At 38.1% G+C, this 27279-nt stretch overlaps 1 protein-coding gene across 2 annotated transcripts in view; it reads right to left on the reverse strand.

Moving 5' to 3' along the window:
* LOC128698674 (MAM and LDL-receptor class A domain-containing protein 1) overlaps positions 1-27279 on the reverse strand; it is a 696795-nt gene that overhangs the window by 157094 nt on the left and 512422 nt on the right. For both annotated transcript variants that reach the window (XM_070084847.1, XM_070084846.1), the window contains exons 69-72: positions 26340-26451; positions 16570-16792; positions 8032-8174; positions 5866-6015 (exon numbers count right to left, since the gene is read on the reverse strand). In XM_070084847.1, the coding sequence (XP_069940948.1) occupies positions 5866-6015; positions 8032-8174; positions 16570-16792; positions 26340-26451 (628 nt within the window). The remainder of the gene's footprint in view (positions 1-5865; positions 6016-8031; positions 8175-16569; positions 16793-26339; positions 26452-27279) is intronic.

A 27279-nucleotide genomic window follows, 5' to 3' on the forward strand; every position in this document is an offset into this window, starting at 1 on the left:
CCTCTGCAAAGACAGTGATTATGTGAGAGTGAGGAGAAAGTGTTGAATGATGATGAAAGTATTTTCTTTTTGGGGATTTTCTTTCTTTTTGGGTCACCCTGCTTCAGTGGGAGACTGCCGACTTATTGGGAAAAAAAAAATGTGAATGGAGACAAATGGTTTTTGGGACCTGGTGAATTGGAGTGTGACGAGGGTAATATTTTGTGAAGGGATTCAGGAAAACCTTCTCCATGGGGAAACTGAACAGAATTCTTCCTCCCTAAGCCAAGAGCAAGGGGCTAGTAACCCCTTCTCCTGTATATACAGCCACTCCTCACTTAGCGATGTACTCGTTTACCAACAACTCTGACTTACAACGGGCCCTCTGACCAGTATGCATGCCTAAATAATGTATATTAGAGCTGATTTCCTCTATACAGTACACTCCTGTACAGTACACTCCTGTATAAGCATTTAAAAATATACTAAAAATAAATTAAAAAATATCTAGCCAAGACAGAATTCGCAGCAATGGTAATTGGAAAAATTCAGATTCAGGAAGGATATAGGAAAGCACTGGTTTGGTAACAGAGTTGTGGATGAGTGGAACAAACTCCTGAGTACCATCATATAAGTTAAGATGTTGTGTAGTTTTAAAAATAGGTTGGATAAATACATGAGTGGGTGTGGGTGGGTGTGAGCTGAGCCTGACTAGCTTGCACTAATAGGTCTGATGCTGTGTCCCTTCCTTAACCCTTAAAGTGTCCAAACGTATATATACATTCTCTCCCCCAGTGCCCTGAATATTTTGAAAAATAAAAAAATCTTTTTTTTTTTTCAATGAAATACAGAGAAAAATTTTCCAAGTGTAATAGGATTAAAATAAAAAAAAATAGGGTCAGTACTTACTGAGATATGAGGCTGCAAAGGTGGCACTTAATGCTCACCTGACGGCAACATTGAGTCCTGCCGCTTGAGGAAGTGTTGCTGATACACCATTTTTTCTCATTTTTATATTATTTTATATAATTTTTATGTTCTGATAATTACAATTTATTGTATTTCTTGGCATTTCATAATCAATCTCTGTACTGACACTAATACTGAAATTGTACTCAAATTGTCATAAACACATTGACAGGTGGACATTTACACCTACCTTGGTCATTTACTATTGTCTAGGAATATATACAAAGTATTTATAGGTCCCAGCAATGTTTTGGATACACGGGAGTATAGAAGAAGAAGGAAGAAGGAAGGAGGAGGAAGAAGGAAGAAGCTCCCTTGAAGCAATGTGACAAGCATCCAAGAGGGCAGTGATGAGATATGGGATGATATCTGATGGGCTCCAGCAAGGGTGCAGAGATAAGAGGAGATAAGCTATGACATTTGATGGGCGCTAGCGAGGGTGCAGAGATAAGGGATGACATTTGATGAGCTCGTATCTCTGTCTCTGATTATCTAACTCTCTGTCTTGTCTCTCTGTCTGCTAGTCTCTTTCTGTCTCTCTGCTTGTGTGTCTGTCTCAGAGAGAGCCACTGTGAACCAACAGGTATTCATATGCATTATATCTACAGGCACAGTATAGCACTTCGGATTTTTTAGGTTATCCTAGGTAATTTACACTATGTATAACTGTATTTGTGTGTACCTGTGAGACATAAAAAGAGACAGATAGAGACAGACAGAGACAGATAGAGACAGACAGACAGAGACAGATAGAGACAGATAGACAGAGACAGACAAAGCCAGATAGACAGAGATAAATAGACAGAGATAGAGAGAGACAGACCTTAAACTTGGGGTTAACATCACTTTCCTCTTAAAAGGGGAGTGTTAATATGACATTACATCAGTGAATCCTTGGTGTTTGCTGCACTGTTTGCTTGAGCTGGCACTCAATTTAACTGGCACTCCCACAAGGTATTAAGAGGTCCCAGATTTTTTTAATATGGTGCACACTGAGTATTAAGACCCATTATATGCTGACCAGGCATCTCAGGCCAATCATGCCAAATTTGGAGGTGGGAAAATTAGAACGTATATATACGTTTGGGACGATTGCAGTAAGAACGTACATATACGTTTGGACCGTTTAGGGGTTAAATGAATGTGACCTGGCCTGACTAGGCTGGGTCATAGGTTTAAGCCAGTAGGAGACTTGGACCTGGCTCGCATGGGCCAGCAGGCCTGCTGCAGTGTTCCTTCTTTCTTATGTTCTTATATTATTGTAACCACGGATGAATGGTATTGATCAATAACAACACTGTGCTAGCCAAAGATTCGAACCGAAGTTGTAATGGCCTGGCTCATGGTAAGCAAGAGCCACATGACACTTTAAACCACAGGACCACCCAACCCTACAAGAATGGTGCAGCCAGCAGAGCTAGCTGTTTTGCTGCCATCCGAGGGCATACGGCGGTGTGGGAGCTTCTAAGTTAATTTCATTCTCATCCCTGTTTGGTGTACTAGCCTCACGAGCAGCATATATATATTATCGTAACCACGGACGAGTGGTATTGATCAACAACAACACTGCGCTAGCCAAGGATTCGAACCCATGTTGTACTGGCCTGCCTCATGGTAAGTGAGAACCACATGACGCTTTAAACCACAGGACCACCCAACCCTACAAGAATGGCACAGTTAGCAGAGCTAGCTGTTTCACTGCCATCCAAGGGCATACGGTGGTGTGAGAGCTTCTAAGCTAATTTCATTCTCATCCCTATTTGGTGTACTAGCCTCACGAGCAGCATATATATATTATTGTAACCACGGATGAGTGGTATTGATCAATAACAACACTACACTAGCCAAGGATTCGAACCCATGTTGTAATGGCCTGCCTCATGGTAAGCGAGAACCACATGATGCTTTAAACGACAGGACCACCCAACCCTACAAGAATGGTGCAGCCAGCAGAGATAACTGTTTTGCCACCATCCAAGGGCATACGGTGGTGTGGGAGCTTCTAAGCTAATTTCATTCTTATCCCCGTTTGGAGTACTAGCCTCACAAGCAGCATATACATATATATTATTGTAACCACGGATGAGTGGTATTGATCAATAATAACACTGCGCTAGCCAAGGATTCGAACTCATGTTCTACTGGCCTGCCTCATGGTAAGCGAGAACCACATGATGCTTTAAACCACAGGATTCAGAGAAACCAGTTAGCTGAACTTGAGTCCTGGAGGTGGGAAGCACAATGCCTGCACTTTAAAGGGGAGGTTAAGAATATTGGCTATTTGGAGGGGCATCTAAACTGTCGTATCTGAGCATCTCTGCAAAAACTGTGATTATGTATGAATGATGGTGAAAGTGTTGAATGATGATAGAAGTTTTTTCTTTGTTTCTGGGTCACCCTGCCTCGGCAGGAAATGGCCGATGTGTTAAAAAAAAAAGATATATGTAACTGATAAGAAAGCACACTAGAGGATACAAATTTTCTTATTTTGCATATTACAAGTGTCAGAAAATGATGCCCCCCCCCCTAGCCTCATGCTGATCCAGAAGAAAGCACAGTCTCTAACATAACTTTAAGAAATTACAATGCATATCAAATAAAATAGGACCTTACTGGAAGATGCATGACAGGACATATATTTCTTGATTAGTGTGGAAGTTAAATCTCTGTCATATTGTGGATTTCTATGGTTCTAAGCTACAAACAAAATTCTGGATCACACCTTTGTAAATTAAGGGCACCCTATGTTCGTAAACATCTGTTTCATTATTTGAGGTTGTCATTAGTATGAATATTTATCCAAATTACAGCTATCCATGGTATAGTACAAAACTGAAAATTTACCTAGTAAACATACATAGTAGATGAAATCTTGAGCTCTGCAGAAAAATAATACTATGTACAATAAATTACAATATTTATTGTATATAGTATTTTTATTTCCTAGCAAAAAAAAAAAAAGTAATAAAAAAAGATATTACCAAATTAAATAAGTTACCAAGCTGAATCATTCTGGAGCCTAGAATTTTCAACATATTAATGGGTACCTATGATACAATCTTAAAGAAAATTGATCTATGTATGACTCATATAAAGAGTACAGTGGACCCCCGAGTTTCGTGATTAATCCGTTCCAGAGAGTCTGCCGAATGTCGAAATTGCCGAATGGCGAAACCATTTTCCCCATAAGAAATAATGGAAATAAAATTAATCCGTTCCAGACACCCAAAAATGTTAAATTAAAATATTTTTCAAATTAAATAAAGATTTACATACTGAAAACAATAAGAAATCAAGTACATACATACATAAAATAATAATAACATTACACTTACCTTTACCGAAGACTTCTGGGTGGATGGAAGACGGGAGGAGGGGATAGGAGGAAGGTGTACACTATTGTTTGGAAGGAGAATCTCCTTCCATTAGGACTTCAGGTACCAAGTCCTTATCTGGGGTTACTTCCCTTCTTTGTTTTTTAAAGACACTGAGAACAACTTGAGAGTCACTGGAACCCTGTCACACAAAATATCTGTCCAGAGAGCTGTGTTTCTGGTGCTTCTTTAAGATTTGTCTGCAGTGGGACACAACACTGTCATTGCACATGTTGCCAATACGGCCTGCAACAGCTTTGTTAGGGTGAAGTTCATCCATAAATGTTTGCACTTCAGTCCACTTTGCACAGATGTCCTTAATCTTTGAAGAAGGCACCTTTCTCCATCTCTCTTCCTCCTCCTCTGCAGCAATTTCACGAGCTGTGATCTCTTGCTGTTGCAGATGAAACTCTTGGAGTTCTTCAGTGGTTAGCTCTTCCCTGTGGTCCTCCACCAACTCTTCCACATCCTTGCCACTCACCTCCAACCCCAGGGACTTCCCCAATGCCACAATAGATTCCACAACTGGCATAGGCTCCTTAGGGTCAGCCCCAAACCCTGCAAAATCCCTCTCTTGATTTCCTTCTTGAATTTGATTGTGTTCCTTGCTTTCTTTACCAAAGGGCTTGCACTAGCTTTCCTTGGGCCCATGGTGACTTATTTAGCAGTTGCAAGCACAAAAAAACAATGGATTAGCATTTACTTCTTTGACAACTCCATCTATAAATATGTTAAACAACCATGGTGACATTACACCCCCCCTTCTAAGGCCTACTTTTACCAGGAAATAATCTTTCTCTCTCCTATACACCCTAACCTGAGCCTCACTATCCTCATAAAAACTTTACAGAATTTAGTAACTTACTACCTATTCCATATACTTGCAACATCAACATCTGACTTTTATATAACCGAATTCCCAGGTGCAGTGATCCCTTTCCAATCTGCATGTGACCACCTGTCCATTTCAACACCTACTTAGGTTATCTAACTTTGTGTCATGATAATAAGCTTTAAATATAATAGAATATAATAGGGCTTCATTCAGAATGTACTCACTGGATTTCTCATGCCAACATTTTCTTTGTTTCTGGGCATTTCCTCCTACTCTTACTCCTCCTCTTACTAGTCTTCCTCCTCCTCTTCCTCCTCCTTCACCTACTAGTCTTCCTCCTCTTCCTCTTTCTCTTCTTCTTACCTATATAATATTTATGAGGCAATGTTAAACCCACAGGGGGTCATACAACAATGGGGAAATAGATTCAGTCAGAAATGATTTAAGAAAAGGGAGCACAGGTCTACTTCCTCAGATCGAGGAACCTCCTTGGGGGGATTCTTTTTTATTTATGTCATTGTTAATGAGGACAGAACAATATTTGAAGAAAAATGATCTCTGAAAGAAAATAAGCTCAAGTCTGAGACAAAATTATCATTTCAACAGGATTTACGAGTATTTGTAGATTTTCAGGGACCTCTGGGAATGTAATTCCCAGCAAATCTGTGGGTTTTGATGTTTTATACATTTTCCATAAAAGATTCTTACCAGTTTGTGTACATTTCACATTATACATTGGACAATCTCCAGAATGAGATGGTATGGCACATCCAGAGAAGGTGATATCATCAATGGTGAGATCTGATAGTCCTGCATTTGTTTGGCCTTCAACTTGAACAACAAATTCTCCTGTCCAATCTGAGAAAAAAAATTGAAAATAGTATGAGGCTTTTCAATCAGATCTTGAGAACAGTTAAATTCACTTGCCAAGCTAAATGAATACATATACTCATCTAAATATGTTCCAGCTCTTGGGTCCCTCACCTTAACTATTAACTGAGTAGGGTGATGTTCCAAACCTCATTTCCTTTTCACAGTTGCATTTAGAAGGCAACAGCTATTATCCACCCTTAATTTATTTTTAAGCCTGGCCCTATCTATGATATACTACCCTTTCCCTCCAATGATATGATCTACAACAATCAAATAACACTTAAGTGCTGATTTATTGCAAAGTAAACAGAAGCAGCTGATGAAAAAAAAAAAAATACTTGTCTGGCCTGGGAGTCAAACTTAGGTCTCTTTGGTTATGAACTGTGGGCTTTACCACTGAATCACAGGTCAGCATTATCATACAGTAATATTTATAAGTCAGGTTTCACTGTATTATATTAATAAGAAGACCTGAACATGTTTTAGAATAGAGGAAATGACTATCAATCAGATAAACAATTTATAGCAGACAATGGGAAAATATTGGCATAATTCAATTATTATGAAATTTCTACAGTGAAATTCGTTATACAGTAAAATCTCACACATTGTGCATCCAGGGATAATGTTTTCAGTAAATCTCTATCAAAATGTTAAACCCAAATCCACATTGCACAGGAAAGTAACCAGTCAATCTTGCTGTATTATTTAAGAAAAATAAACATACATCCACTTTGCACTAAAAATCCAGTTTGATCCTGCTTTGGGATATATACCCTCATCACCTGAGGTGAGGTCATTACTTAAGGCCTGGCCTAGTGCTGCTCCTTGGTTTAAGAAGCAACTCAAGCTGTCAGGTGCCTTCTGGAAGTGTCATATCTTACACAATCTGTATTCATCAAACCATTTCAGATCTTTTTATCACCCATCTTGACTGCATATTACCTATGGTAATTTTTTTATGTAACCTCTTTAGATAAATTTGTTATTTATCTAACTGAGTATGTCTCACTACATCCAACTAGGTGTAGTAGTGCCACAGCAAGCCTCTCCACATAGTCCTAGATCAACAAGCAATGTTATTCACTAGCCAAAAAAAATTAGTCTCTTGCATGTAAGGGTTTTTGAAATCTTATGATCAATATTATGGCTATCTAAGATGTTATCTAACAATCACAGTTGTAATATTATACATATATGTCAATCGTGGTGCATGCATTGATGAAAACTAATTTTTCTTAACATAAATTCAGTACATATGTGCATAACAAAAATAAGAAATATCCATATAGTCATACAAACATATTTGCATCACATCACAAGACCGCCACTCCCACGAGCCCCCTGGGGCGGGGATGGCAGACCAGAGGCCTAGCTTCTCCCTACGAGCCCCGTGAGGGCGGGGACTGTGGCTAGGCCTGGGGACACTTGGTCCCAAAGAAGAGGTGGTACTTGTACCTCCTCCCATGGGAGACTTATGTCTCGAGACACTCCCCAGATAGGGAGCCAAGGCCGGGTCACCACTACTTGGAAAAGACCCGGGCCGGGAGAATACCGGCGAATAAGAAAAAAAAAAAAAAAAAAAAATTGCATCACAGTTTTCAGGCTTTTTCGCTTGTGTTCAAACTGATTGTCAAGTTCCTGATATCTCTTCTCTATGATGGCTATGTCTTGGTGAAATCATTTACAGTGGAGTTCTTTTCACAGACACTATATGTGTTGGAACAAAATTAAGTGCACAATTGAATTCAGCATCTGAAAATTAGTACGAAACAAAAGTTTTTCAAAATTAACTGAAACCTTTGTTAGCCAGTGTTATTTTTGACAAATGATTATTTTTTTTTTTTTTTAAATTTGCTTGACTTATTTTATGGTGTTACAAACATAACCCTATTTTTCCCCCCTTGTTTTCTTCAGTACATAAATTGCTCTTTCACATAAGGAACAGGATTTTAGATTATGCAAGACTTAATTGTATAACAACATTTTGCAGCTACTAACCTGTGAGAATGGCACTTGCTTGCTGCCACTCATAGTTGCCTTGGTCAATCAGGTAGAACATTGGGCTTACCTGTCCATCTTTGACAACACTTACTGCTACCCGTATGTGCATACCATTATAACTGTCTGAGTACTCACGCACCCTGAAAAATTATAAATATAATACAAAACTGAAAAAATGGCAAAATATACTGAAAGGCTTTCTAAAGTTATAATAAATGAGAATAATTTTTTTTATAGTTTTTTATTAATACGTCAGCATTTCTAACCAAAGCAGGGGGACCCACAAAAGAAGAAACACTTTCATCATCATTCACTCCATCACTGTCTTGCCAGAGGTGTGCCTACACTACAGTTAAAAAGTTGCACCATATCAACACCCCTCTTTCAGAGTGCAGGCACTGTATGTCCAACCTTCAAGACTTAAGTCTGGCTAACAGGTTTCCCTGAATACTTTAATAAATGTTAATCTGCTCATACTCCAACAATATGAAACAGCATGAAAGCTTGCTGAAGCCCCTTGCATACAAAACTTCCTTTACCCCCTCCCTCCAACCTTTCTTAGGATGACCCCTACCCCACCTTCCTTCCACTACAGATTTATATGTCTTCCAAGTCATTCTGTTTTGTTCCAACCTCTCTAAATGTCCTCTGGATAATACTTGTAGAAATCCCATACCCCCCTCTAATCTCCAAGCTATAGATTCTCTGCGACATCTCCACTGCCTCCTCTAGCCTTCTCCTTGTTGCAACATTCACCACCTATGCTTCACACCCATATAAGAGCATTGGTATAACTATACTCTCATACATTCCCCTCTTTGGATCCATGGATGTTATTTGTCTCTACACACTCCTCAGTGCTCCACTCACTCTTCTCTCATCAATTCTATGATTCACCTCATCTTTCATAGACCCATCTGCTGACAAGTCCACTCCCAAATATCTAAATACAATCACTTCCTCCATACTCCCTCCCTCCAATCTGATATCCAATTTTTCATTACCTAAATTTTCTGTTATCCTCATCACCTTGCTCTTTCCTATGCTCACTTACAATTTCCTTCTTTTACATACCCTTCCTAACTCATTCACCAACCTCTGCAACTTCTCTTCAGAATCTCCCAAAAGAACAGTGTCATCAGCAAAAAGAAACTCTGACAATTCCCACTTTGTGTAAGATTATTTTTTTTTTTTTCAACAAGTCCGCCGTCTCCCACCGAGGCAGGGTGACCCAAAAAAGAAAGAAAATCCCCAAAAAGAAAATACTTTCATCATCGTTAAACACTTTCACCACACTCACACATTATCACTCTTTTTGCAGAGGTGCTCAGAAATACAACAGTTTAGAAGCATATACATATAAAGATACACAACATATCCCTCCAAACTGCCAATATCCCAAACCCCTCCTTTAAAGTGCAGGCATTGTACTTCCCATTTCCAGGACTCAAGTCCGACTATATGAAAATAACCAGTTTCCCTGAATCCCTTCACTAAATATTACCCTGCTCACACTCCAACAGATCGTCAGGTCCCAAGTACCATTCGTCTCCATTCACTCCTATCTAACACGCTCACGCACGCTTGCTGGAAGTCCAAGCCCCTCGCCCACAAAACCTCCTTTACCCCCTCTCTCCAACCCTTTCGAGGACGACCCCTACCCCACCTTTCTTCCCCTATAGATTTATATAAATGCTTAATCCCACACTTCTTGCCAACACCTGAACATTCATTTCTCTTACAACCCCCATCTATAAATATATTGAACAACCATGGTGACATCATGAATCCTTGTCTAAGGCCTATTTTTACTGGGAAATAATCTCCGTCCAACATACTTTAACCCCTTGACTGTTGCAACCCCAAATCCTGAGGCGTCTCCTGGTGTTGCAAAATCCCCCCCCCCCCCCCAAAAAAAAAAAAAAAAAAAATTTACTTATGATATGATGGAGAATCTTTTCCCGATTGTAATGACACCAAAAGAATGAAATTTGATGGAAAACTGACGGAATTACGCTCTCGCAAAGTTAGCAATCTCAGCGATATTTATGAATTGATGATTTCGCCCACTTTGAGCCCTATTTTCGGCTAATTCCATTGTTACAATTGACCAAATTCATAGCTATTTCTTTAGAACTCCATTTTGTCTATTAATTGAGTACAAGTAACTGCCCATTTACTGATTTCAACTACCCAGTAACATGGTCAGAAATTTGCAATTTGGCCAATTTCACGAAAATAAAAAAAATATGACAATTTCAAAATAGGGTCCAGAATGAACAATGCAGACATTCCTGGCTCTAAAATAACATTTTCTTTGTTCATCAGTCACATCTCCAGGCCCCTCTGATATTACTCTTGCTTTCTATTTTGAATTATTATTCAAACAAAAAATACAAGATTTACTGTTATGCAGACTACTGCAATATTGTAATAATTGTATAAATAATGTCACCCCCATTCATGACTGTATATTAGAATGTCTACTTGGACATTTATTGGACAATGACATCATTTGTTTACTTTTGAACATCAGCAAAAATCAAACATTTCCCCTTCTTTGAGCTCCATTTCAAGGTTGTTTTCATAGTAAAAACCAATCAAAATCACCTCTATTTCTATAATATGATTTCCATTCTATCAAATGAGACCACGAAAACAAGAATACAACCATAAATACTAAATGAAAATAGATCACAAAGTCGGCATTTTAATAAAAAAAAAAAAACGGTCGAAGTTTTTTTTTTTCATTATGCACTGCATACTGCAGGATTTTTTTTATATGGTGCACACTAACCACCCAGACCCATTCTCTCACATGTGGGCCTACCAGCTTTCTCCTGCTTGATTTGAAGCCGCTAGAATTTATGAGCATATATACATCCAAAAACGGTGGCTCGTAAGATGTATATATACGACCAAAACAGTCAAAAGATTAACCTGAGCCTCACTATCCTCATAAAAACTCTTACATACTTTCAGTAACCTACGATTTATTCCATACATTTACAACATTTGCCACAGTGATCTCCTGTCCACCCTATCATATGCCTCTTCCAAATAAATAAATGCAACAAAAACTTCTCTACTCTAATCTAAATACTGTTCACCTACATACTTCACTGTAAACACTTGGTCTACATACCCCTACTCTTCCTAAAGCTTCCTTGTTCATCTGTGATCCTGCTCTCTGCCTTGCTCTTAATTCTTTCAATGATAACTCTACCATACACTTTACCAGGTATACTCAACAGGCTTATTCCCCTATAAATTTCACTTTGCCTTAATACAAAGGAACTATGCATGCTCTCTGCCAATCCATAGGTACTTTCCCCTCTTCCATACATTACTTAAATAAAGGCACCAACCAATCCAAAACTATATTCTCACCTGCTTTTAACATTTTTGTTTTTATCCCATTAATCCAGCTGCTTTACCCCTTTTCATTCTACCCAATGCCTCACACACCTCTCCCACACTGACAGCTGGGTCTTCCTCACTCCTACAAGATGTTATACCTCCCTGCCCAATGCATGAGATCGCAGTTTCTCTATTTTCATCAACATTCAACAAGTTGTACAAGGAATTATAGTTGGATGAACATGCCAAAAGCCCCTTGTATGCAGAGCATTTTGGGCAGGCTTAAAATTAACTTAAGATTAACTAAGCAATGATATATTCAGTGGTAAAAATTACAGTAAACAAAATACAACATGAAGTACAAATGAGTATTTTAAACAATGAAATTTGAACCTTACAATTAAGGGGCATTATAGTTGTACAAATTTGTAGTATAACAATGTATAATATAACAAAATGATCAATATACTATATCAATATACTATTTGTTGTGCAGAAACAGGTCACATGGTCATTAGATGAGTTACTACGCATTCAAGAGATTGGATTATTCTATTAGGTAATGTAATTAAAAAAACATGGTTTGATAGGGTCACAGATTACACTTTCATGAAATACAGTTATTAACAATATTTATTTAGTTGTGGGTAAGTGGTTTTTAAGAAGTCTTGAACTGATAAATAGACAGTGCTTCTTCCTTTCTGATACTTCCAACTTTCCATCTAATAACTGTCCTCTCCAATTTTTAACTGTCAAATCCATTCATTCCCTAGGCTTTCTTCAAATTTTTTTTTTATTCTCACCAAAATTTGATCATAGTATCTCTTTTTTTTTTTTTTTATTATCACACTGGCCGATTCCCACCAAGGCAGGGTGGCCCGAAAAAGAAAAACTTTCACCATCATTCACTCCATCACTGTCTTGCCAGAAGGGTGCTTTACACTACAGTTTTTAAACTGCAACATTAACACCCCTCCTTCAGAGTGCAGGCACTGTACTTCGTATCTCCAGGACTCAAGTCCTGCCTGCCAGTTTCCCTGAACCCTTTCATAAATGTTACTTTGCTCACACTCCAACAGCACGTCAAGTATTAAAAACCATTTGTCTCCATTCACTGCTATCAAACACACTCATGCATGCCTGCTGGAAGTCCAAGCCCCTCGCACACAAAACCTCCTTTACCCCCTCTCTCCAACCTTTCCTAGGCCGACCCCTACCCCGCCTTCCTTCCACTACAGACTGATACACTCTTGAAGTCATTCTGTTTCGCTCCATTCTCTCTACATGTCCAAACCACCTCAACAACCCTTCCTCAGCCCTCTGGACAACAGTTTTGGTAATCCCGCACCTCCTCCTAACTTCCAAACTACGAATTCTCTGCATTATATTCACACCACACATTGCCCTCAGACATGACATCTCCACTGCCTCCAGCCTTCTCCTCGCTGCAACATTCATCACCCATGCTTCACACCCATATAAGAGCATTGGTAAAACTATACTCTCATACATTCCCCTCTTTGCCTCCAAGGACAAAGTTCTTTGTCTCCACAGACTCCTAAGTGCACCACTCACTCTTTTCCCCTCATCAATTCTATGATTCACCTCATCTTTCATAGACCCATCCGCTGACACGTCCACTCCCAAATATCTGAATACATTCACCTCCTCCATACTCTCTCCCTCCAATCTGATATTCAATCTTTCATCACCTAATCTTTTTGTTATCCTCATAACCTTACTCTTTCCTGTATTCACCTTTAATTTTCTTCTTTTGCACACCCTACCAAATTCATCCACCAATCTCTGCAACTTCTCTTCAGAATCTCCCAAGAGCACAATGTCATCAGCAAAGAGCAGCTGTGACAACTCCCACTTTGTGTGTGATTCTTTATCTTTTAACTCCACGCCTCTTGCCAAGACCCTCGCATTTACTTCTCTTACAACCCCATCTATAAATATATTAAACAACCACGGTGACATCACACATCCTTGTCTAAGGCCTACTTTTACTGGGAAATAATTTCCCTCTTTCCTACATACTCTAACTTGAGCCTCACTATCCTCGTAAAAACTCTTCACTGCTTTCAGTAACCTACCTCCTACACCATACACCTGCAACATCTGCCACATTGCCCCCCTATCCACCCTGTCATACGCCTTTTCCAAATCCATAAATGCCACAAAGACCTCTTTAGCCTCATCTAAATACTGTTCACTTATATGTTTCACTGTAAACACCTGGTCCACACACCCCCTACCTTTCCTAAAGCCTCCTTGTTCATCTGCTATCCTATTCTCCGTCTTACTCTTAATTCTTTCAATAATAACTCTACCATACACTTTACCAGGTATACTCAGCAGACTTATCCCCCTATAATTTTTGCACTCTCTTTTATCCCCTTTGCCTTTATACAAAGGAACTATGCATGCTCTCTGCCAATCCCTAGGTACCTTACCCTCTTCCATACATTTATTAAATAATTGCACCAACCACTCCAAAACTATATCCCCACCTGCTTTTAACATTTCTATCTTTATCCCATCAATCCCGGCTGCCTTACCCCCTTTCATTTTACCTACTGCCTCACGAACTTTCCCCACACTCACAACTGGCTCTTCCTCACTCCTACAAGATGTTATTCCTCCTTGTCCTATACATGAAATCTCAGCTTCCCTATCTTCATCAACATTTAACAATTCCTCAAAATATTCCCTCCATCTTCCCAATACCTCTAACTCTCCATTTAATAACTCTCCTCTCCTATTTTTAACTGACAAATCCATTTGTTCTCTAGGCTTTCTTAACTTGTTAATCTCACTCCAAAACTTTTTCTTATTTTCAACAAAATTTGTTGATAACATCTCACCCACTCTCTCATTTGCTCTCTTTTTACATTGCTTCACCACTCTCTTAACCTCTCTCTTTTTCTCCATATACTCTTCCCTCCTTGCATCACTTCTACTTTGTAAAAACTTCTCATATGCTAACTTTTTCTCCCTTACTACTCTCTTTACATCATCATTCCACCAATCGCTCCTCTTCCCTCCCGCACCCACTTTCCTGTAACCACAAACTTCTGCTGAACACTCTAACACTATATTTTTAAACCTACCCCATACCTCTTCGACCCCATTGCCTATGCTCTCATTAGCCCATCTATCCTCCAATAGCTGTTTATATCTTACCCTAACTGCCTCCTCTTTTAATTTATAAACCTTCACCTCTCTCTTCCCTGATGCTTCTATTCTCCTTGTATCCCATCTACCTTTTACTCTTAGTGTAGCTACAACTAGAAAGTGATCTGATATATCTGTGGCCCCTCTATAAACATGTACATCCTGAAGTCTACTCAACAGTCTTTTATCTACTAATACATAATCCAACAAACTACTGTCATTTTGCCCTACATCATATCTTGTATACTTATTTATCCTCTTTTTCTTAAAATATGTATTACCTATAACTAAACCCCTTTCTATACAAAGTTCAATCAAAGGGCTCCCATTATCATTTACACCTGGCACCCCAAACTTACCTACCACACCCTCTCTAAAAGTTTCTCCTACTTTAGCATTCAGGTCCCCAACCACAATTACTCTCTCACTTGGTTCAAAGGCTTCTATACATTCACTTAACATCTCCCAAAATCTCTCTCTCTCCTCTACATTCCTCTCTTCTCCAGGTGCATACACGCTTATTATGATCCACTTTTCGCATCCAACCTTTACTTTAATCCACATAATTCTTGAATTTACACATTCATATTCTCTTTTCTCCTTCCATAACTGATCATTTAACATTACTGCTACCCCTTCCTTTGCTCTAACTCTCTCAGATACTCCAGATTTAATCCCATTTATCTCTTCCATTCTCTTATTTGCTCTCCTTTTACATTCCTTCACCGCTTTCTTAACCTCTCTTTTTCTCTCTCCATATACTCCTCCCTCCTTTAATCATTCCTATTTTGTAAAAATCTTTCATATGCTAACTTTTTTCCTCTCTTACTACTCTCTTTACCTCATCATTCCACCAATCACTCTTCTTTCCTCCTGCACCCACTTTCTTGTAATCACACACTTCTGCTGAACACTCTTAACACTACATTCTGAAATCTATCCCATACCTCTTTAACCTCAATGCCAATACTCTCACTAGCCCATCTTCTTCCAACAGTTGTTCATATCTTACTCTAACTGCCTCCTGCTTTAGTTTATAAACTTTCACCTCTCTCTTACTTCCTGATGCCATTCTCCTTGTTTCCCATCTGCCTTTTACTGTCACTGCAGTTACAACTATAATATGATCTGATATATCTGTGGCCCCTCTATAAACATACACATCCTGAAGTCTACTCATCAGTCTTTTATCTACCAATACATAGTCTAACAAACTACTGTCATTATGCCTTATATCATATCTTGTATACTTATTTATCCTTTTTTTTTTAAATGTGTATTACCTATTACCAAACTCCTTTCTATACAAAGTTCAATCACAGGCTCCCTATTATTGTTTACACCTGGCATCCCAAACTTACCTACCACACCCTCTATAACTGCTTCACCCACTTCAGGATTTATGTCCCCCAGCACAACTACTCTCCCTTGGTTGCAAACATCCCAAACACTTGCTTAACAGCCCTCAAAATATCTCTCTCCTCTACACTCCTCTCTTCTCTAGGTGCATAAACACTACATATAACCCACTTTTCACATCTGACCCTTATGTTAATCCACATAAATTCTGGAATTTATGTATTTATATTCCCTCTTCCCCATTCCATAACTGAACCTTCAACATTACTGTTACCCTTTCTTTAGCTCTAATTCTCTCAGATGCTAATGACCTAATCTCATTTATTTCTTCCCACTGAAACTCCCCTACCCCCTTCAGCTTTGTTTCACTCAGAGCTAGGACATCCAACTTCTTTTCATTCATAGCAATGGCAATTATCTCTTTATCATCTGTACGACATCTACACATATTCAAACATCCTTACTTATTTTACTGAACTTACTTTTCCATCCCAGTTCTTTCCCTCACATCTGTCTTCTTAATTTTCATTCTTACTTTCCCTTACTTGTGTCACTGGTTCCACTTAGTGGTATTTATTTGGACATAACTAACAATCTTATATTAGAGGAATAAATTAATAATGATGCACTTCTTACCAGAAATCCATGGTGCAATCAATATAAGCATTGTGATGCGTGTCTGTAAGCATAACAGCAGGTCCAGAATGGTCATTAGAATATTGTGCAACATAGATGTAGTATCCAGCATCTGTTCCCAGAGTATGATCATAGATGTTTAAGTACTCATGATCATTACTTAGATTATGTCCTCTTGACCATATATAATCATTTTCAATCTGGAAATTCCATCCACATGTACCTAAAAATAAAAGTATTAAATAACTGGTAATAAGAGAAATAGGTGGTACAAAGAAAGGTGGCTTATGGTACATCTTTTACTTGCAGTGACCCAATTTTGATACAGTAAGCAAATGAGCAGATTAAGGAAATTTCTATAATAGTCAACTAATTATTCTCTGAGAAAAGAGCTCTGTTACAAAGAAGTGTATTCAATACAGGCTTAAATATCTATTATTTCTTATTATACATTTTGGTGAAATATTGTACAGAGGTCCCTTGAGTATGATGGTCTTGATTTATAATAATTTTGAGTTATGATTTACCCTCATAAAGGAATTTATTTATTTATTTATTTATTTATTTATTTAAAAAATTTGAGCACACATACAGAGGTACAACAAATACAGGTAAGAGCAGTATGCCAAAGCCACTTATACTATGCATAGCATTACGGGCTGGCTTAAAATTAACTTAAGATTAACTAAGCAATGATGAAATCAGTGATAAAACATTAATGTAAACAGGTTACTATAAAGCACAAGTGAGTATTACAAAGACAGGTCATATGGTTGTATGCATTGTTGTACATTCAGTAGAATGGAGTATTCTGTTAGGTAGTGTATTTAAAGAATAATAAAGTTAGATTGGGTTTTAGGTTTAACATTTATGTGATATAATTGTGAGAAACATTTAAGATATACAATTTATAAGGTTCAGTTATTCAGTATTTATTTGGTTTTGGGTGAGTAAGTGATCTTTGAGAAGAGACTTGAATTTATAAACAGGTAGTGTTTCTTTTATATTTACAGGTAATGAATTCCAGATTTTAGGGCCTTTTATGTGCATTGAGTTTTTACATAGTGTGAGATGGACACGAGGAACATCAAAGAGTGATCTGTGCCTTGTGTTATGGTCATGTGTTCTGTTGAGGTTGGCAAGGAGATGTTTGAGGGGAGGGTTAATATCAGAGTTAAGTGTTCTATGTATGTAATAGGTGCAGTAGTAAGTATGGATGTTTTGTATGGTGAGGAGGTTTAGTGTATTGAATATTGGTGGAGTGTGCTGCCTATAGTGAGAATTTGTTATCATTCTAACTGCAGCCTTTTGTTGGGTAATTAGTGGTCTGAGATGGTTACTTGTTGTTGAGCCCCATGCACAAATTCCATAGGTGAGATACGGGTAAATAAGAGAGTGATATAGGGCCAGGAGGGCTGACTGTGGAGCATAGTACCGTATCTTCGATAGTATGCCTACAGTCTTGGAAATTTTCTTAGAAATTTGTTGTATATGTGTATGAAATTTGAGTCTATTATCAAGGTGGATTCCTAAGAATTTTCCCTCTGTTAGCTTTGTGATAGGTGATCCGTTTATCATTATGTTAAGAGGGACATCTGTAGCTCTGTTACCAAACTGAATGAAGTAGGTTTTGTCAATGTTTAGTGTAAGTTTGTTAGTTCTCATCCAGGTAGATATTTTCTGTAATTCGGTATTTACAGTATTGGCTAGCGTGACTGGGCTCGGGTGGGAGAAGACGTATGTAGTGTCATCTGCAAATAGTGTGGGTTTGAGTAATTGCGAAGCATTTGGTAGGTCATTTATGTATAGGAGAAAGAGAAGAGGGCCAAGGACACTTCCCTGTGGGACACCAACTGTAATTGGTTGTGCAGAGGAGTTTGCCCCATTTGCATACACATATTGGCTTCTGTTGCTGAGGTATGACTTGAGGTAGTTGAGGGAGTGCCCTCTTATACCATAGTGTGACAATTTTACGTGGAGCAAGTCATGGTCAACTGTATCAAAAGCTTTACGTAAGTCAATGAAGATCCCCAGTGGGACTTCTTTTTTCTCTATTGCAGTGTATATATGTTCTAGCATGTGTATAATAGCATCATTAGTATTTTTATTAGGCCTGAATCCAAATTGGCAGGGGTTGAGTATGTTTTGGGAGATAAGGTAGGAGTAGATTCGTTTATGAATTAATTTTTCGAAGATTTTTGAGAGAGGGTGTAAGTTGGATATTGGCCTATAGTTATTCAACTCTGTTTGGTCTCCTCCTTTGTGGATCGGGGTGACCCTTGCTATTTTGAGTACTGTAGGGAAGGTGGAGGATTCAATGGATTTGTTAAAGAGTGTTGCAATGATTGGTGATAGCACTTGTGACACTTTTTTGTATATAAAGGGTGGTAAGGTATTTAAATCTCCTGCCTTGTTTTTTAGTGTGTTGATAATAAGGGAGACTTCGTATGGGTTAGTCGGAGCTAGGAACAGTGTGTTCGGGTAGTTGCCGGTGAGGTAGTCATTTGGTGGGGTATCTGAGCTTGGGATTTTATTGGCAAGGTTTTGTCCTATAGTGGAGAAGAAATCATTGAGTCTGTTTGCTGTTTCTGTTGGTGGGAGTTGGGGTTCATCTGATTTTGCTAATTTTATTTCGCTATTTCGTGATATCTTTTTTGTTCCTAGAATTTCTGATAGGGTTTTCCAGGTCTTTTTTATATCACCTCGTAAGTTGGATAATCTGTTCTCATAATACAATTTTTTTGCCCTTCTTATCAGGCTGGTTAGGATTGACGAGTAACGTTTTGTTTGGTCTCTGGTTATGTGACCCATTCTGTACTGTTTTTCATATTGGTGTTTTGTATTTATGGATTTGAGAATGCTGGGTGTTAGCCAGGGACTGTTCAGTCTCTTAGCTGTCATCTGTTTAGTTTTTTTAGGGCAGTGCTTGTTATAGAGGTATTGGGTCTTTTTTAGAAAATTATTAATACATTCGTCAATATCTGTATAGATTTCTAGCTCAGTGTGCCAGTCAATGTTTGCTACTGCTGTTGTGAAGTTATTAATGGCTGCCTCATTGTGAAGTCTGAAGGTGACTTTAGTAGTGTCTTGGGGTAATTTACCAAGAGTTGTTATGAGGAAAGTCGGGTAGTGGTCTGTGGTATTATCTGTAATTATGCCTGATTTTAAAGGGGATATGGTGTTGGTCCAGATGTGGTCAAGTAGGGAAACACTAGTCTCTGTAACTCTTGTAGGTTTTGTTACTGTTGGTAGCAACATACAGTTACTCATTGTGTTTGTGAATTCAGTAACGTGTGGGTCCTGGTCTTGCAGGAGATTTATATTGAAGTCACCTGAGAGTAGTAAGTGATCTTTGTTCATGCGTGCATCAGTTATCATACTTCCTAGGTTTTGACTAAATTGGCTAATGTTTGACTGTGGAACTCTGTAGATGTTTATCAATGTGAGAGGTTTTTGTAGGTATTTGGATTTGAATTTGGCTATTATATATTCCCCATGTTCATCCCTTGTGCAAGTATTAGTGATACATTCTAGTTGGTCTGAGTAGTATATGGCTGTGCCATCCCCTTGTTGGTCTGGCCTACAGTTGTGTATGGCTGTGTAACCAGGAATGGCATAGACATCTGTACTATCAGGCTTTAGCCAGGTTTCAGTTAGTGTAATGATGGACATATTGGCATGTAAGGAATTTAGTAATGCTATGAGGTCATCGTAATGCTTGCTTAAAGATCTGATATTGTAGTTAAAGATAGTTATGTTGTTGTTGGCACTGAGAAGTGCCTTTGATTGTTCTGCAGTGTAGTAATTACAGTAACTGTTTGATTCATTTAAGTCATTAAATAAGAGATTGGTATCAGGATCAATGCTTGTAATCATAAGATTTGTAGTGAATCTATAGTTAGAATTAAGTATAAAACAAAGTAAATAGTCTTAAGCTAAAAAATAGCACTTGAATTATTTAACAAATGTAAAATAATGAGCTAAGGTAGTTTTTTTTTTTTTTTTTTTTTTTTTTTAAGCTAAAATAAAGGAGACAATATAAAAGGGACTAATACAAATAAAGTGATGATCAAATAATGGAGCTTGGGAATATGATAGTAGGTAGTACTATAAAGGTAATTCTTTAAAGTTAGAATTATAGTATAAAATAATAATATAAAAGGGACTAATATAAGTTGTGGTGAACAATAAAGTGGTAATCAAATAATGAGCTTTGGAATATAATGGCAAAATTGTGAACTTATTCTACTTTAGCACCTGAGAATAGCACCTTGATTATTTTAACAATTGTGAATATATAAACTAGGGTAGTTATATAAAGCTAAAATAAAGGAGAAAATATATAAGGGACTAAAATTAAGTAATGGTAAACAAAGTTAAATGGACAGGTGGTCACTATGAAATAATATTGGTTTAGGAGTAAGATCTGATTTGTAATATTAAATAAATTGAGCAGTTTATTGCACAATAAAAGTAAAAAAAAAATGAGGTAGTTGGTACTAGCTAGCAAAAGATAGTTTTGGTACTTGCAAAAAAGTAATTGGAATATACACTAATTGCATACACAATGAAAAGTGACTAAAAAAACAAGTAGTGATAAACAAAATTAAATGGACAGGTAAGAATAATGAATATTATTAATTTGGAGTAAGATTTGACTTGTAGTTTAAAATTATGAGCAATTAATAGCAGTAAGAAAGAAGTATAGAGTATTGGAGGTAGTTGGCATTAGCTAGTGATGAAAAATAATAAAAATAATTATGCACAATATAATAGTTTTGAGTTGCAATGAAAAATATAAAATACGGTACGTGTATGATGGTAGGTAAGCATGGGTGGGCCTCAGCCAATCTGTGATACCGTAACTTGCCTCTTGGGCAATGTCTGAGCTAATAGGGGTGTTAGTGGGGGTGGTTTAGTAGCCAATCCACAACAGGAATGAGTATCTCTGAGTAGTATCTCAGCCAATAGCAGTTTGAAGCTATAACCTACACTGCCCACACTAACTCTGGATAAGTTACCCTCCATAACTGCATTTGTGATTTAATTATGTTATCTTTTGTGTTACTAAGTCATTACAGTTATGACTGAAGAATTTGAGGCTGAGGGGAATGTAAACCAGGAGACCATCGTTCTTGGCGTGGAGGAATTACATAATTAATATGGACCACAGACAGGAGTTGACAACAGAAAAACTCTAGGAATTAGCAAAGATAGATAAGAAGGATCATAAGTAGAAGGTTGGAAGATAGCAACTGCCCAAGGAGGTACTACCATCTTGCCAAGTGAGTGTAAAACAGAAGCTTGTAATTGTTTTACATGATGGTAGGATTGCTGGTGTCTTTTTTCTGTCTCATAAACATGCAAAATTTCAGGTAAGTCTTGCTACTTCTACTTACACTTAGGTCACACTACACTTGCATGTACAGGCATATACAGAATGTGTGTAAAGGTAGAAAGTTGAAAGTGAACATAGAAAAGAGTAAGGTGATGAGGGTGTCAAATGATTTAGATAAAGAAAAATTGGATATCAAATTGGGGAGGAGGAGTATGGAAGAAGTGAATGTTTTCAGATACTTGGGAGTTGACGTGTCGGCGGATGGATTTATGAAGGATGAGGTTAATCATAGAATTTATGAGGGAAAAAAGGTGAGTGGTGCATTGAGGTATATGTGGAGTCAAAAAACGTTATCTATGGAGGCAAAGAAGGGAATGTATGAAAGTATAGTAGTACCAACACTCTTATATGGGTGTGAAGCTTGGGTGGTAAATGCAGCAGCGAGGAGACAGTTGGAGGCAGTGGAGATGTCCTGTTTAACCCTTTGAGGGTCGACAGGCCCTCTCCGAAACTCGTTCTCAGGGTCGGCCAAATTTAAAAAAAAAAAAAATTATTTTTTCTTATGAAAAAATAGAGTTTTTTTTCTAAACATTATAGGATAAACAAAAAATTTTTACCATCAATACTTACGGAGATATGGATGCATGAAGTTTGCAGAAAATGAGCCGCGTATGGCAACAGCGGCGACTGCCGCTCACCCGGTAAACTTTGATTTACTTGTATTTGAAGGTTTGTTGTTTTTTTCACTATTTTATTTTTTCACATAACTTATGTGGCCTATGAGACCAAAGTAAGGTGCAATGTACATATATACACTCGTTGTATACAACACAATAAGCACACAAACATAATTATCAATATATTGTTTACAAAACTTGTTTACAAAAACAAACAATACAAAACATTGTTTATTATTATTGTTCTATAATATATATACCAATATACAGTCACTGAACATATTCCTATTAGTTCTGCAGCTTGTGGAACTCTGAAACATGGTGTCATACACAATGGTGTTTTATCTTTCTCCCTCATTCTATCTCTTTCAATCTGTCTCTCTCTTTCTATCTGTCTGTCTATCTCTGTCTCACAGGTACACATAAATACAAGTATACATAGTATAAATTACCTAGGATAACCCAAGAAATCCAGACAAAATGCTATACTCTGCTTGAAGATGTGAGTAAAAGTGATGACACAGTCTTGTGGCTCTCTGAGACAGAGAGCTAGACGGATAGATAGATAGACAGGGAGCTTGACAGACAGACAAATAGACAGACAGAAATGTTAGTGTACCAGTACCAGTGTACTAGTGTTCCACCCTCCTCCTCCTCTTCTTCCTCTTCCCCCTACTCTTCCTCCTCTTCCTCATACTCTTCCTCTTCCTCCTCTTCCTCTTCCTCCTACTCTTCCTCTTCCTCCTACTCTTCCTCCTCCTCCTCTTCTTCCTCTTCCTCCTCTTCCCCCTAATCTTCCTCCTACTATTCCTCTTCCTCCTCCTCTTCCTCTTATTCCTCTTCCTCCTACTCTTCCTCCTCCTCCTCTTCTTCCTCTTCCCCCTACTCTTCCTCCTCCTCCTCGTCCATAGTGTAAATTACAAGGAGTCGGCAGCTGTCAAAGTGACATATTGGCTCATTACTCTTTCCCCCTCCGGCCTGTCAAAACAATGGGGTCGGATGCTGCTTCCCCTCCTCCATTCTATCTAATTATCTTTCTCCCTCATTCTATCTGTCTGTCTATCTCTGTCTCACAGGTACACATAAATACAAGTATACATAGTATAAATTACCTAGGATAACCCAAGAAACCCAGACAAAGTGCTATACTCTGCTTGAAGATGTGAGTAAAAGTGATGACGCAGTCTTGTGGCTCTCTGAGACAGAGAGCTAGATGGATAGACAGGGAGCTTGACAGACAGGCAAATAGACAGACAGAAATGTTAGTATACCAGCAAAAACAAAGGGAGGGCGATGTTCATCTCATCTTTTGGCATCAGCTCTACCCTCATTTACCCTCATCAAACGTCAGCACTTATCAGATGTTATCTCCCCTTATCTTGTTACTGTCATGGGTGAACATTTATTATTACATATTATTATTATTACCTATTATTATTATGTATTATTATTATTATGTATTATTATTATTATGTATTATTATTATGTATTATTGTTATCATTACGTATTCTTCTTCCTCCTCCTCCTCCTCCTCCTCCTCTTCTTCCTCCTCCTCCTCCTCTTCTTCTTCCTCCTCCTCCTCCTCTGCCTCCTCCTCCTCTTGCCTCCTCCTCCTCTTGCCTCCTCCTCCTCTGCCTCCTCCTCCTCTGCCTCCTCCTCCTCCTCCATTCTTGGAACAAGTTTGAAGAGCTTGTAGTTCATAATCACTATCATTATCATCACCAATGCTCACATCTGAGTCTGGGATTTTGGAAAATAGGAGTTTCCTCTTTGATTCTGGTACAACTGAACGACGGCCCAGCACCAGAGGTGGAAGGCTGTGGGTTGTCTGGGTTTTCCTCACTATTACCCATATTATGGTCATTAGTTTCGGTCAAAACCTCACCAGAACCTTGAAACTCATCTTCACTGTCACTTCCATCTGTATTAGAACTGTCACTGGGGAACAAAAGTGTCCCAATTCGCCGAGGAGTGAGGAACTTCTTACCGCAGGGCACGTGGAAATTGTGTACTATGATGGCATTCCCACAATGCACCACTGGGTCCCAGATTTTTTTCCTACTGCACACACCCACCACACAGACCCATTCTCTCACATCTAGGCTTATCAGCCTTTTCCTGCGAGATTTGAGGCCGCTAGAATTTATGCGTACTAGTACGTCAAAAACCCCTACGCGTAAGACGTACTAGTACGACCAAAACCCTCAAAGGGTTAAGGGCAATGTGTGGTGTAAATATTATGCAGAAAATTCGGAGTGTGGAAATTAGGAGAAGGTGTGGAGTTAATAAAAGTATTAGTCAGAGGGCAGAAGAGGGGTTGTTGAGGTGGTTTGGTCATTTAGAGAGAATGGATCAAAGTAGAATGACATGGAAAGCATATAAATCTTTAGGGGAAGGAAGGCGGGGTAGGGGTCGTCCTCGAAAGGGTTGGAGAGAGGGGGTAAAGGAGGTTTTGTGGGCAAGGGGCTTGGACTTCCAGCAAGCGTGCGTGAGCGTGTTAGATAGGAGTGAATGGAGACGAATGGTACTTGGGACCTGACGATCTGTTGGAGTGTGAGCAGGGTAATATTTAGCGAAGAGATTCAGGGAAACCGGTTATTTTCATATAGTCGGACTTGAGTCCTGGAAATGGGAAGTACAATGCCTGCACTTTAAAGGAGGGGTTTGGGATATTGGCAGTTTGGAGGGATATGTTGTGTATCTTTATATGTGTATGCTTCTAGACTGTTGTATTCTGAGCACCTCTGCAAAAACAGTGATAATGTGCGAGTGTGGTGAAAGTGTTGAATGATGATGAAAGTATTTTCTTTTTGGGGATTTTCTTTCTTTTTTGGGTCACCCTGCCTCGGTGGGAGACGGCCGACTTGTTGAAAAAAAAAAAAAAAAAAAAAAAAAAAAAACACTCCTCTGGGTTTTCTTCTATTTTCTTAATAATTTTTGTTCTGGTTTATTTCCTCTCATCTCCATGGGAAAGTGGAAGAGAATTCTTCCTCCATAAGCCATGTGTGTCGTAAGAGGTGACTAAAATGCCAGGAGAATGGGACTAGTAATCACTTCTCCTATATACATCATTAGAGTTAAAAAGAGAAACTTGTTTTTCTTTTTAGGTCACCCTGCCTTGGTGGGATATGGCCAGTTTGATGAAAAAAAAGATAAGAAGGATAGTGGGGAGGAAGAAGTTGAGGATAATGACCATAGGGTAACAGATGCAGAAACTGTTTATTCATTGAGGCGTAAAAAGAATAATGAGAAAACACCCTGTGTCTTTGGAGATAATGTTTTAATTTTTTTAAGAGCCTTAGAACAAAGCAATAGAAACAAAGAACTGTAGACAGTTTTTTCAAGAGGCAGCAGTTGGAAGGAGCTTCTCCTTCCATCCGGCAACCTTCTCTCCATCTTGTTCCCCCCCACCACCACCATCTCTTGAAATCCAATGAATAATCAGAGTTGCACTTCCAGGGTCTTTTAACAAATTTCCATAACACCATGTATTTTGGGGTTCAAGTTATAATAGTTTTGAAGTACAATACACTGTCTAAAATGGATTAATATTTTAACTCAAGAGACCACTGTATTAGTAATAAGCAGATTTACTGTACAAATTAGTAACTGATATATTCCAAACAAAGATGGTAAAATTATGAAAAAATTCAGAAGACAAAAGCTAAAAACACATTAGATATGATTAAAAAGAAAACAACATAATTAAGCTTGTATTATAATGATCATATGGTACTTGCAGTTATGAACATACCAAATTCAAAATTACAGTCTCCACAAAACATTTCATCATCCCCGTTCACACAGTTGGGAATGAAATCACACACTTGTTCTTGTAGGATTACTTCACCATCAGAGCATACAAACTGCAATAATTAATAAATATACATCATAACATTAGATATATTTGAAATTCATTGGACAACTTAAAAAATCTCAGCACCTATATTCCTCTCTTCATTTCCTTACAGTACCTGTCTACTGTATTTACTGGTAAAGACATGATTACAGTGAAGACCTTTATTTGCATGTTCTGTCCAACAATGGACTATTTCAAATACATAGCAGACTAGAGAAACTAGCTTCATCCCTAATGTAAGTTTTATTAGCTTAACCCTTTGATTGCTGAGATTCCTGCTCATAAACTTGTTCTCAGTGTCAAAGAATTTAAAAAAATAAAAAAATATTTTTTCTTATGAAATGATAATCTTTTCCCAATGGTAATGACAACAAAAGTACGAAATTTGATTGAAAATTTAAGGAATTATGCTCTCACGAAGTTAGCGACATCGGCGATATTTACGCATCAGAGATTTCGCCTACTTTGAGCCCTATTTTCGGCTAATTCCGTTGTTCCAGTAGACCAAACTCAGCTATTTCTTTAGAACTCCATTTGTTCTATTGATTGAGTACAAGAAACTGCCCATTTACTGATTTCAACTGCCCAATAAAATGATCAGAAATTGGCAATTTGGCCAATTTTGCACAAACTAAAAAAGATGCCAATTTCAAAAAAGGGTCCAGAATGAATAGTGCAGACATTCCTGGCACTCACATCTCCAGGCCCCTCTTATATTACTCTTGCTTTCTATTTTGAATTTTTATTCACACAAAAAATAGAAGATTTACTGTTATGCAGACTACTGCATTATTGTAATAATTGTATAAATAATGTCAACCCATTCATGACTGCG

Source organism: Cherax quadricarinatus, chromosome 14, assembly GCF_038502225.1.
Source record: "Cherax quadricarinatus isolate ZL_2023a chromosome 14, ASM3850222v1, whole genome shotgun sequence".
In the NCBI taxonomy this organism is placed as follows: Eukaryota; Metazoa; Arthropoda; class Malacostraca; order Decapoda; family Parastacidae; genus Cherax; species Cherax quadricarinatus.